Here is a 13,187-nt window from a genome sequence, read left to right as displayed (position 1 = left end):
TTGCTCAAGTCAATAATTAATAGTTAGCTAATTAGCCTTAACTAATTAACGTTGAGGAATGACAAAGTACTGTAGACAACGCAACGCCACTCTGAAAGACCAGCAGTTGATTTCGCTGGGCTACGTTTAGCTGGCACACCTGGTATATTGCGAGCTCCTCTACAGCGAAGACTAGCATTATGAATTTGCCTGTAACACGAAGGGTTTTAGGCGTCCGCGATGGCTCATTTATTCTTTACAAGGAACGCACGTTGCGGCGCTGCCACTGCCTTCCAGGACCTAAAGCTAAAACTGACGCAACAGACGATTTAATAAACTAAGGGAACACTTAAATCACTTTAGGAGTGCAATGCAATAGCATTAGATTTCCCTTATGTTGCAGCTGCTCTTGCAACTTCGATGTGTTTGCGTTAGTTTATTTGCAATTCTTGGTCCATCACTGCCACATTCGAAATGCTTGCTGCAGTAGAAGTATCCGCTTTACTGTTAAGATGCCGGCAATTGGTGATAACAAATTTTTTGCACATTTTAACGCTGCAGCGTTAAGGACGTCGTGTCGGAGAAAATCCGGCGTCGTCGCCGTCGTGTGGGTCATCGGTGTCGCTGATAATGAGCGAAAAATCGGCGAAAAATCGACAGGGAAGAAAACTAGGAGGCACGTGGGCCACCCCTTAGGTCACGCAGCCTTGTGGCCTCGTCACAATTTGACCCACCGGATTGCGAGCAAACTGCTCATCGTGGCAATTACATTAATGCTTGGCAACTAGTGGTTGCTCGGGAAGAGCAACTTGGGTCGCACAAGGTCCACTGGGGGCAGCACCTGTCATCGCAAGGCAGTGGGGCATCGCTTAACCACTCCACCACTGCGCCATAAGTAGTATGGGGGCTCGTACCTTTAAGGAGGAACTGATGTGTCCCCTCAATTTTCATTCTCTATTATGCTGTCTAGAAACCAGGTTGCTCACAATCCAGTCGACAGGTTGTGATCACGTCACAAGGTCACGCGAGCTGTCTCGCACAATAATTATTTAAATGCATCGGGACACGTCGGCTAGGTTTCTTACATTAGGAAGCTACCTACCGCGGCGGACAGGTTGTCGTGTAGTCAGAAGGTGACGATACCTTTCTCAACACATCTCGGTCGTCGTTAAACAATTTCGGTATGGCATTAAAAGCGACACCAGAGCCGAATTCAAAGACGAAGTGGGACGGACATCCACTTCCGCCCTATAGATGCGCCACGCACCAGCTATCCGCCCGCCGCCATTTGCATACAACCTCCAGAAAACACTTTTTCTCGTGTGTGAAGTCTGGTCTCAGAGTAAAAGCATTCATAGTAGAAAAGCATCAATGTCATACCCCCTGGTAAACCGAGCTGGCCTCTCCCATACCAGTTTTCATAATCATCCTCTCAGTTTTCTCGTGTTTCCGTCACTGCGTAACTCTTGCCACAAGACTATTTCACCTGAAAAAAGATAGGCGTGGTTTAGCTATGGCTAAGCCTGGTCAGTTGCGTTAGCTGCGACGCTTTTCGAGTTGTGCAGCGCGTTCTTCTGCTGTCTCTCGAGCGCGTTGTCTCTTTCTAGCTTGGTCTTGTCACCGTTTCTTCTCTTTAGCGCTCTCCATAACGACAAGATTCCACCGAGGCGAAGCTCGCATGTACCCCCGTGAAGCGCCACCTCCTCACCCTCTACCTCGGTGGAGAGTACGCATCTGGCGGGAGCGCGCGGCAGTGGCGCGGCGAGGACGACGGTGACGCCACCTGGCGGAGCCCCGCTGAAACGGTTGCTAGGCAACGGCTTTTCAAGGCCTTTCGTGCATACCGGCCACCGGCTACGTTATGAGGCCAAAACCTGGCGTGTGTTGCTAACGCAACAAAACAGCGGCATGAACGCTGCCCTGTTTTTACCGCGCTAGCACTAGTCACCATTCCCAGCACTTTATCGTTGTATTTGTCTCTTTGCCTGAAGCGCGTTTTGTGGCAGGCTGCTCACCTGCCCACCGGGAAGTGCGCAACCTGCCCACCGTGTCAGGTGGCAGTATGAGGCATTAAAGGCAGCCCATTCCATCGTGGGAGGCTGCTCGGGAAGAGAAACGTGGGTCGCAACTCAACCCAAGAATCCCCCCAAGGGGCACAGGTGAACGACCTAATATAAGAAACCTATTGGCAGAGGCCGGCCCTACAAAGGACCCAAATCACCAGAGGCAAACCATCCTTTCGCAATGTTAGGCCGATTACCTGTGCTGCTTGGGCAAAACCCCATCGTTGCAACATCTGCCGCAGCACCTGTCTTGAGGTATTGCGCCACTGCTCAGCTGCCCATCGGGTGGCTTACCACCAGGTGGCTTACCGCCTTAACCTAGCAGAGCAGCACAGCCCCGAAACACGTCATGCTAGGACACATATCCGCATTTCGCCTAATTACCCAGATCGGCTGGCATTTTTGTTCTCAAATTCTCAAATGTAAAAAAAACTGTCAATTTAGAGTTCAGTCATGCATTAGGCTTTGCAACTTTGCCAAGCCTGCTTACCAACAGAATTAGCACGCTAGGTATAGTCTGTGCCGTCGCTGCCGGTTTTAAACCGGATACAAAGGCATGCAGTAGATAAGGAGGCGCTTATCACCTTCACAGCAGTATTTTATTTATTTATTATTTATTTATTACAGATACCTGCAGCGCCCGAGGGCATTATTGCAGGGGGGGGGGGAACACAATAACTTCTGCTCATTTGGCCGAAAGTACATATAATAACAGAAATACAATCACACAACTAATAGATGAGGAAAAGCATGCACTGAAGGAAGACAACCACGCTCCACAAATAAAATAACACTAATGAAATGAAAAAGACACGCGCAAGACAACTGCGCGCCGCGTCATACGAGGTCTGTTAGAAAAGTATCCGACTTTATTTTTTTTTACGAACACCTGACGGATTTGAAACTAGCACGCTTGCATCAGCCTACCATGAACCTTCGTGCGCATGCACGAATTTTTTCACGCCTGCCGATAGCGTCAGTCACTGGCACGCAGCCTTTGTGTGAGGCAGTGCGCAGTGCTCTCGTCGGTTTTTTATTACAAGGAAAATGGCGGAGTGACAGGAGCAGCGCTACTGCACCAAATTTTGCCAGAAGCTAGGCGACAGCCAAGTGGAAACCATTCGGAATATTCAGACGACTTTCGGGGACAATTCTGTGAGCAGCACACAGATTAAGCAGTGGTACAATTGGTTTAAAGACGGCCGCACATCGGTGCAGAGAGAGCCACGCTCCTGTCGGCCATCAACATGCCGAAATGACCAGGTCATTGCCGAAGTGAACGCTGTGGTGACGCGGGACCATCGTGTGACTATCCGAGAAATTCTGTGAGAAGTGGACATCACCAATTTTTCTGCACATTTCATTATCATCAAAAATTTGGCCATGCAGAAAGATGCGGCGAAATTCACGCCGAAGCTGCTCACGGTGCAGCAAAAGCAGCTTCGTGGTGAAGTCTCACACGATATGCTGGATTCCACAAACAGTGACCCCGACTTCATCAACACCATAATCGCTGGTGACGAGTCTTGAATGTTCAGGTACGACCCGGAAACTAAATATCAGTCGTCACAATGGCAGCATTCCATGTCACCAAGACCAAAGAAGGCCCGCCAAGTGCGCAGCAATGTCAGAGTGATGCTGACTGCTTTATTTGACTCCCTCTGTGTGGCACACCACGCGTACGCACCCCACAAAGTAAACATTGACCAAAAGAATACTACAGGGATGTCCTCCTTCGCCTGCGTGGTGCTGTGCGGCTCAAGAAGCCGAAGTTGAGGTCAAAAGGAAATTGGCGCATCCATCATGACAATGCTCCTGCACATTCCTCGCACTAAATTCACACTTTTTTCGCGGAAACCCAGACTGCTGTAGTTCAACAGACTCCTTACTCTCCTGATATGGCCTCCTGTGACTTCTGGCTGTTTCCCAAAATCAAAAGGTCATTGAAAGGACCGCGATTTCAGACAATAGAGGACATTATGGCTGCAGCGACAGCTGATCTAAACTCCATTCCAGAACGGGCTTTTTCGGAATACTTCAAACAATGGAAGCCCCACTGGGGGAAGTATGTGGAGTCCCAAGGAGACTACTTTGAAGGTTATTAGGTTTCCAACACTCCAGTTATGCCAGTTTTTTTTCTTCGGCAAAAGGTCGGATACTTTTCTAACAGACCTCGTACATCAGATAAGAATGCGCGGAATTGACCTTCCGTGCAGCACTCAGTGACGCCGGCTGGTAGCCTGTTTCACTCATTCACCGTTCGTGGAAAGAATGAGGTTTTGTAAACATCTGTGCGACACTTAATCTCTCGGATCTTCCACTGATGATCAACTCGTCTAGAAAAAAAGTGAGGCTGAAGCAGATACCGGTCTTTGTCAATGCTCAGCTTTCCAAAATAGATGCGATGCATGATTTGTAATCTCAAATCTAAGGAATAAAGAGAAAGCCTGTGCACATGATCGGAGCAGATCAGTCTTTGCTTCACTGCTCTGTTCATACGCGGACGCCGGACGAGGTATGCCTCCTACAAGCACGCCCCACACTCTGGCCGGCTTCGGTGCCGAGCTGGACTGGAGGCCCCTGCATTTCTTGAGACCAATCCCAATGCACAGGATCTGCAGCGCCTGCGGAATAGTACGCAGGAAGAACGCCCTGCTTCCATGCATGCACGTCCTGTGCCAGTCGTGCTGCGACCAGTGCGCAGAGGAAGGTGTCCGCATCTGCCCACTGGACGGTGACAAGTGCCTGGAAAAAGACATCGACTGGAAGAAATGGCCCGCCGAAGAAGTGCTTAAGAGAGAGGTAAGCCCAGGGGTATCCGAATTTAGGGGCAGAGGAGGCGTCCACTTCTTTCTTAATTTACGTCGTACATATCCGTATCTTGGCTTGTGCCTGATTACTCTTTTAAGTACGGCCGCCGCCGCGGTGGCTGAGTGGTTATTGTGCTCGGCTGCTGACCCCAGAGGCACAGTTTCGTTCCCGGCCGCGGCGGTCGTGTTTCGCTTTAAACGAAATGCTAGAGGCCCGCGTACTGTGCGATGTCAGTGCACGCTGGCGAACCCCAAGACGTCGAAGTTAACCTGAACCCTCCACTACGGCGTCCCTCGTAGCCTGAGTCAGTTTGGGTTGTTAAACCGCACGTAAACAAACATCTTTCAAGTGTTGTATGAAGCTGCCTGTGCACAAGCTTTCCGAGAAGTTCCAGCAATTTTGAGAGATTACTATATTTTTATGCGAAATTAGTGTAATGTGATTGTAGAACGGGGCGGCCGTTTAGCAGACAGAGATCATAAAAATAAGTTTCCTGGCAAGCATACGTGAGGTTAATGTACCTCCTTTGCAAACAGTAACCGAGCAGCAGGTTTTTTGCTTCTCAATCTTGTAACGGCACCCCTGAAGACCGCAAGGTGTATAATCGTGATGCCAAGGGTTCGCCTTACTTTACAGATTCCGAGTTTAGGGGCTTCACTGCGCGGCCAAGAACAAACTACGGTTGCCCGGTTACTTTTGGCGAAGGCCACCTTGCGTCGCAAGGGTGCCATGGCCAGTAGTGCTGATTACTGCTGGAATGAGTGACGCACATATCAAAGGCTGTGCAACTTTGAATATACTGCTCGTAAAGCCAAAATCGCGAAAGGAAAGATTGCTGCGAAATAGATAATGGAAGCGCCCCATGTCTGCCGCCACTGAGCCACCTCTAGGCCAGGCCGAGAACTTAGGGCGCGGCCCGGAGCACAGGCCGATCGGCGCGTGGAATATGGTTGGTGGCGGTAAACTACGCCTTGTAAGAACCCTCCCAAGCCGCATAGCTAATGGGCCCAATATTGGAAACGTACTTTCAAAAGGCCGGTCCTGCAAAGGACCAGAGTTAAAGAATTCATTTGGAATACTGGGCCGATCACCTGTCCTGCTTGCAGTAGTATTTGCGCCGTTTCCAATGAACGTAGCAAGAACTCCATTGAGTATTCCTACGTGGCACGAACGATGGGTTCTTTCTACACCCTTACAACTTTTAGCAATATCTCACGTGCGCCAACCTGTGGGTTGATTAGCGCCCTATGACAGAGCAAGCCGACCAACTCGGCGAGGGTTTGCGCATGCGCATGAAGTAGAGTCCAGTGTAATCGTTTACCGCCAGGCTGTTTCAAAGCAGTAAGCGCTCCAGCAGCCGAAGAGGGCACAATAAACCGGCATATAGCAGCCGACTAAGCATTCGAACATTTAATGTCGATAATCTCCGTTTCGCTTTTTGTTGCGTCAAAAGTGTCCCGACTCTATCGTATGTGGGCTAGATATACGAACAGCGGCAAAAGACTGATGCTTATACAGATGGGCGATGAAAGCTGATTTTCTTTTACTTTTTTGTTCATTGCGTAATATCAACATGAAAAAACAAGTGCCAACGTGTGCCATAACTGTTAAGTGACCTTCTGTAACAAAACGAAGAAGTGATACGTTGATTTAGAGATTAGTTCATAAAACTTAGGGCATGCGGCTGCCATCAGGTGCCCCGTGGCTACTCCTAAGCATGGGTGGCGCTTATTCCGATCAGTAAAATAAGCAAACAAAAAACTGGGGGCTCCGAAAAGCTTCAGGAACAGAGGCGACAACGGCTTTCCTCACCGGCGCTTCGTGCACATGAGGCGTGCTTCGCCGAGTTTGCAGATTCGCTCAGTCATAGGACGTTAATTAGGCCGCCACTCGCCTTATATCGTTAAAAATCAGAAGTCTACGTGCGTGATTTGGCATCAACTGATTCTTCAAACCTTTAATGAAAGGCTTTCTAAAGAGTGCTGTGAAAGAGAAATTTAGCCAATACTGTTCTGCCTGACATCAAGAATATGCTTACCACTCTACACCCTAATATATTTGATTCAGAGTTCGCCGGAAATTCGTATGATGAGAGAAGTTCATTTCGCATGTGAACGAAAAAAAGCGGTTGCAAAGAGGATCGACTCAAAGTAAAGACGAAAGCAGTCGCGTTTCGTAGCCGTTAGGAGTGCCTTATTCACGCGACATTTGAGAAGAAAGGAAAGCTGGGAGACATTTAAGTTTACGGTTGGTGCCTGTGGGCGCTTGGCGGTTCCGTCTCGCACACTTTGGCCGACATCGACATGCCTGTTGCCATCTCGTAGTTCTCTTTTCATGCGAAGTCATTATGTGTCTCTGTCGCGTCAGCAAAGTGTCCGCAAATTTGTCCGCACGATTACGTTGTTCTCTGAAAGTAAATGTGTGACAGTGTGATTGTGACAGATAGCGTGTGATAAAATGTTGCCCTGGGAAAAATTTAGTTCATGAGGTCTAATTGGTTAATTAAACGCGAGAAATGCTTAGACGTCAAAATAGCCGTGAACGTCAGTATAGCACATATACGTCAGAACAGCCACGTACGTCGATATATTATGTGGGTGTTTTGGTTTCACATCGCTCCAAAGCGGGTCGCCTCCTTGATCTCAAAGTTTTTGCACATCATTGTCATTACGCGACGCTAATTTGTAATCATAATTAGTTAAGCGCCCTGTAAAGTAATTCGCCCACTGTGCGGAGTGAGGTGTTCGCACAAAGGCTCCATTTATTCCACTGAACAAACGATCCTCCGTAGAGTAAACGTAGCGTGCCCGGCCCCTGACCCAATTCACAGCGCTTCCATTCGGCTTGACCACTTTTTTTTCGTTGCAGCCAAACTGATATTTTACGTCACCACCCTCTCGACCAATCAGGTTTTTCTAGTCACGCCGACGCCTGTTTTTAAGCGCACAGATACCTTCTACGCTATCGCGTCAAAAAATGGCATACGTTGCACATAGATTTTAAGAAGGCTTTTGACGTTGTGCCGCACCACCTTCTTTCAAAAAAAATGTCATGCCTTGGTCTCCCTGACTATCTGTTCTGTTGGCTACAAGATTATTTAAGGGCACGCCAGCAGCAGGTGGTAATCAATGGTGCATCATCCTAGCCTGTCGATGTTTTATCTGGAGTGCCACAGGGTTCGGTGCTCGGACCATTACTGTTCCTCATATTCATCAATCACATACCTGTCGGCCTCAGATCCACTGTCAGACTGTATGCTGACGATTGCGTTTTGTATTCCCCTGTCACGTGCCTTGATGATCTTTGTGTATTACAGGCTGACCTTGACAGAGTTTGCGAGTGGTGCTTGAAGTGGGGCATGCAATTGAATGTATCTAAGTGTTTCCATGTGCAATTTATAAACAAAAAAAAGAAAATTCTTGGATCGTACCTTTTAAACCATGACACTATCCAAACTACTGATAAGGTTAAATATCTTGGTGTTATACTCACAGCATCCCTCGACTGGACAGCCCATGTTGACATAACTGCCAAAGCTTCTCGTCTTTTGTATTTTTTCCAACGAATTTTTAAATGCTCTCCCCAGGTACTAAAAGAAACATTTTATTTGACAGATGTCAGGCCAGTATTAGAATATGCATGTGTAGCATGGGACCATTTCACGGGTACACTCATTGACAAGTTAGAAAGGGTACAGAAACGCGCTGCAAGGTTTGTGACTGGAAATTTTAATTTTCATATAAAGAGCTCCGAACTTCGCGACAGTATTGGTTGGAAGACTTTAGCAAACCGAAGAAAAATTTTCAGGCTGAAGTTCTTGCACAGTATCTTTAATGATTGGGCCGGTATTAATAAAAACACTTATCTAAAGCAGCCATATTACATTTCGGAGAGACTCGATAACACGAAAAAAATTAGTTATCAATGCCGCATTAATGTATTTAAGTATTCGTTTTTCCCTAACACAATCCTGGGCTGGAATAAGCTTCCGAATGATGTGGTTTGTGCACCTGATTTCGAGAGTGCTGTTGAAGCGATAGTCTGATGTATTTTTTTTTTTAGTTTTTTCCAGGTCTCGTGTGTTTACCAGCGCTGTGCCATCACTCATACTAGTTGTAAACTCATTTATTCTTCTTTTAATACGTTGTGTTATCCTTGCTGACATGTTTTCCAATATCTTCTTTGCATTTGTTATTGTATATAGTAATAACCCCCCTACAATAATGCCTCATGGGCGCTGTAGGTACTTTGAATAAATAAATAAAAATAAATAAATATACCGCTCAGACAGATTACCGCGCGTGAGGTTTACTGTCTCGGTCGCCGCTTAATTGCGAACAGTCTCCACAAGCAGGCGCCTACATCGGGTATTTTTCAACTACTGCAGACTTTTTTTAAAGGGACCTAAAAGAGAATAGCAATGGACTCTCTGCAAGCGAGTTGCATGGCACAGCGGGCATTATGCCCATGCTAGTAGCTCGTTAAAAGATTATATACTAAAAACTAGATCCTTTCTGGTTTGTTAGCCCTATACCACAGCGCCTGATAAGAGGCCTTTACACTGAAGGCGAGCTCAGGTTTTCATCGGGAATAAACGTGAAATCAGGCCCTCAAAACAACTCTACACCAAAGCACACGCGCGACATGCAGCCAAGTGGTATAGCCCAAGGAGCAAAGGTAATCAGCCAAATATTGCAAATGGATGGTTTCACTCTGGTCCTTTCTAGGACCGGCTTTTGCCAGTACGTTTCCAATATTTTGCCAGTTATCTGCGCTGCTTGAGAGTCCTACTACAAGACGGGATATTCTCAGTCAGGAGACCATTGAGGCACGGTCGTTCGCCTTGGGTCTTAGACTGAAAAAAAAAACAAAAAAAAACATAAAAACAAAGAAGAGTGCCAACACTGTGAGTGCTTGCGAAGTCTGCCAGTGCCTGCGGGTACCTCCTGCCACCCACCTAATGAGAGTGCATAGTCTATTAAAAACACTATACCGTCAGTAGGACTGCAGCCGACCGCCTCCTGGAACTACGTCGGAGACGAGCCAGAAGTACAAGACGAAGTGTAATAAGATAATTTAGCATTTTGCAAACACTTCAGTGGTTCCATAAAATCAGCTTAGTGTACGCATGCTGGTTTGGCGATTACGCCCTGTGCGCTAGCCATCAGTGCAACCTCTGCGAAAAGTCACTACTATCGATGATCTGTTCTGTAGGTTATTATTATTACTGTTATTATTTTTCATATGAAACTATACTGTAATGTTAGGCAACTGCCTCTAAGCAGTTGAATAAACGTACGGAAAGTTTCCACATCACGAGTCTCATAACTCGATGAGCGGACTAGTCCTACTCCATAAGAAATAATGCCACGTATCATTGTTGAGTCCATTCGTTCGCGCTGAGGCCGCAAGAACGGGGCGTTATCATTTTTAAGACGGAAGCCTTTAATGCCTCATCGTTGTAAGCAGGAGTTGTCGACAGAAAATGTCACGCTTTTCAATTGGTCGAAATGCTCGTGACGTCACAGTGCGCGAATTTCAAATGGGGCCAATTGTAGTTTGGCTAGTAACCATGCAACCAATCAAAGGGATCATATAGTGATGCTCCAACTAAGTGGGACTGAGTTTAGTTAATTGCTTAATTAATCGATTAGCCTAATTAAGATAGAGGAGAATGAAGAGGTCAGAAGACAAAGGAAAAGAAAAGAAAGACGCGAGCCGCAGCGACAATAGCGTCCGCGGAAGGAGACGCTGCTGAAAAAACAGATAAGTACGAAGCCGCGTTCGCTCCACCACCACGCACTTCCCCACTCAGTTCGACGTTGCTCGTTTCTTATACGTTGTGTCCAACATCCTAGACAGTTCCAACATTTGACAGGTGAATGACAGAACACGATGGAATAGAAATACAATGATATAAATAAGAAATAGCCTAATTAACCTTTCTAGTTAGACCGCATAAATCAATAAAACAGAGAACGAAATTGGTCGAGTTGGGGAATCGAACCAGGGTCTCCGGAGTGCGATACGAGCACGCTAGCCACTCCGTAATGCCAGCTGAATGGTTTGGAATGAACAAAGGCGCGTCTAGCTAATACGGCGTCTTCGTTCACTCCCATCTTCCCCCTTTCCCTTACGGCGAGGTGCAGGTGTCCACCCAGATATGCGAGAGAGATACATTTCATTTCCTCAAAAAATAAATTAACCGTCCAGCAAGGCGTGCAGCCGAATTGGCGATGGCGTTCTGTGGACTCCCTGGCAGCGTTGCAAGACGCTGTCGCGTTCCACTCTTACAGGCGAAGCTTAACATGTTAACCACACATCAGTAACACACGCAGACAGCCAATGGACGCGTCATTCGCTGGTAGCACTTGAATCATCATTCACAACCACATTCGTGGCAGAATGCTGTACTCATGCTTTCGCCTTGAACCACTTTAGTCGCCAAAGTGACTCCTAATTTTTTGTTCCTGACGCGAGAAGGACCGTTCTAATCTCCATGATCACAGCCTTGAAGAACCTCATGCACGTTTTTCCAGATTACTGTAGATGATTCTGACCGATTATCTCGAAGTTTCCTTGCCGATGCAGCGAGCGGCGGGCATTTGGCAGTTCTACGACTAACGAGCACATTTGTTGCTTACGCCGCTGCCCAGTGATTCATTTCTTTTGCGGGCGCAAGTCAGCCCAAATAAAGAGCTTTGTTTCCAAGTCTTATTGGTGCCTTCCTGACCGCTGGACTGCCGTCACTACAACTTGACATCATGGAGTCAGTACGGGGCATAGGGAGTGTGTATCGTCTATAAGGTATCGTGATTTGCGGACTCTCCACGACTTCATGTACAATGCATAGAAATCTTAAGAAATTACGTGGAATGCTTATGGGCTCTGCGCAGACAAGATATGGACTTCTATATACTTATCCGCACCGTATGTACTCCATATTCCTGGAACTCCATGCGAGCGGCTAATATAGAAGGTTTCAGTACGTAATCGTCACCAAAACGGCCGCCGGCGCAAAACAGGAAGGAAGGTATAGCTCTCCGGAGAGTCCAGCCGGCGAGTTACAGCGGGTTCAGTAGTCTTCAGCAACGTTCTGTTTTATCATCTGCAGGTTAGGTGCTGGAACGAAGACAACGGCTGTGAGACCGTGGTGGCAGCTTCCCAGCTTCCCCAGCATTTCCAGCGGGAATGTCGACACCACTCTGCACGGTGCCCCAAGTGTCCGGCCTCGGTTCTTTGCAGCGAAGTGTGCTTACACCTGAGATCGAACTGTGCAACGGCCTCGATGCCTCTTGCACGAGAATCTCGCCATCAGCCCAGCAACACGGAAGATGCAGAAGTTTCAAACTCCTTCCAACGAGTCATTCAGGAGCAGGCGGGGGAAATGAGAGAGCATCTAAGCCAGCTGGTTATTGACGTTCAATGCCAACGTGATAGACTGAACGAAATGTCTCACGAGATAAACACCTTTAAAGAAGCGCTCAAAGATGAACTGACGCAAGTTACGAGAAGGTTTCAGGGCAGTCTGACAACAAATGAACTGGAAAAAACGCTTCATGGTGGGTTGTTAAGAGTAATCAGACAGAGCTCTGAACACTGCTCACGGATTCTGCTATCAGTTCAAGAAATGAAATTTGGAACTCTACAGAACAGCGAGAAGACACTGGACCGCATTAAAACATTGCTTCGATCCGATGGACTACGAGCAGAGCATACTATCTTCGATGTCAAAGGAATCAAATCGCTCGAAGAAAAAGCTCTGAGAGATGGCCTCGCTGGCTACGAGAGCGAGCAGGTAAACCTGTGTGGCTACTGCATGTCACCTGGAGTCTACTTCAGTAAAGATGGCGAATGTACGCATCTGCATGCGCTGCTTCGCTTGCGGAAAGGCGCCAACGACGGCGCTGTCGAGTGGCCATTCCAGCACAAAATACGAATGCGCGTCATGCATCCACGAGACGAGGCCCTGCGCATCGTTGAAATTACGCCATGCCGTGCATCTGAGCCCGTACAAAAGCCAGCATTATCAACTAACAGGGCGATTGTTTTCGATGATCCGTCGTTTACTCTGCGCACTCTCAGGCAGTACGGTTTCGTATTCGATGACACGATTCGGATTATGTGGGAAATTATGCCGTGAGTCGCGCTTGCAGAAAGTAATAAACGGGAACTGTTTGTTTCTAGTGGATATTATTTTAGGTATTTGTGTTTAATCCTGACGCTATGCAGTGCAAATAAATTCATCCGTCTTGATCACTTCTTGGCTGAACAGCGTTCAGTGCACCTGTTCTATTTTACTTGGGTCTAATATAAAGAAATTGTTTAATAGAA

At 47.3% G+C, this 13,187-nt stretch overlaps 1 protein-coding gene across 1 annotated transcript; it reads left to right on the top strand.

Moving 5' to 3' along the window:
• Positions 1-4,559: 4,559 nt before the first annotated feature.
• Positions 4,560-13,187, top strand: LOC149329422 (TNF receptor-associated factor 6-like). The gene is made up of 2 exons (XM_089562218.1): positions 4,560-4,844; positions 11,968-13,187. The coding sequence occupies exons 1-2, from the start codon at positions 4,560-4,562 to the stop codon at positions 12,994-12,996; spliced, it is 1,314 nt and encodes a 437-aa protein (XP_089418344.1). The 3' UTR covers positions 12,997-13,187.

Source organism: Amblyomma mixtum, chromosome 9 (genome assembly GCF_055824585.1).
Source record: "Amblyomma mixtum isolate Tamu chromosome 9, ASM5582458v1, whole genome shotgun sequence".
In the NCBI taxonomy this organism is placed as follows: Eukaryota; Metazoa; Arthropoda; class Arachnida; order Ixodida; family Ixodidae; genus Amblyomma; species Amblyomma mixtum.
This window is presented reverse-complemented; position numbering and strand designations above follow the sequence as displayed.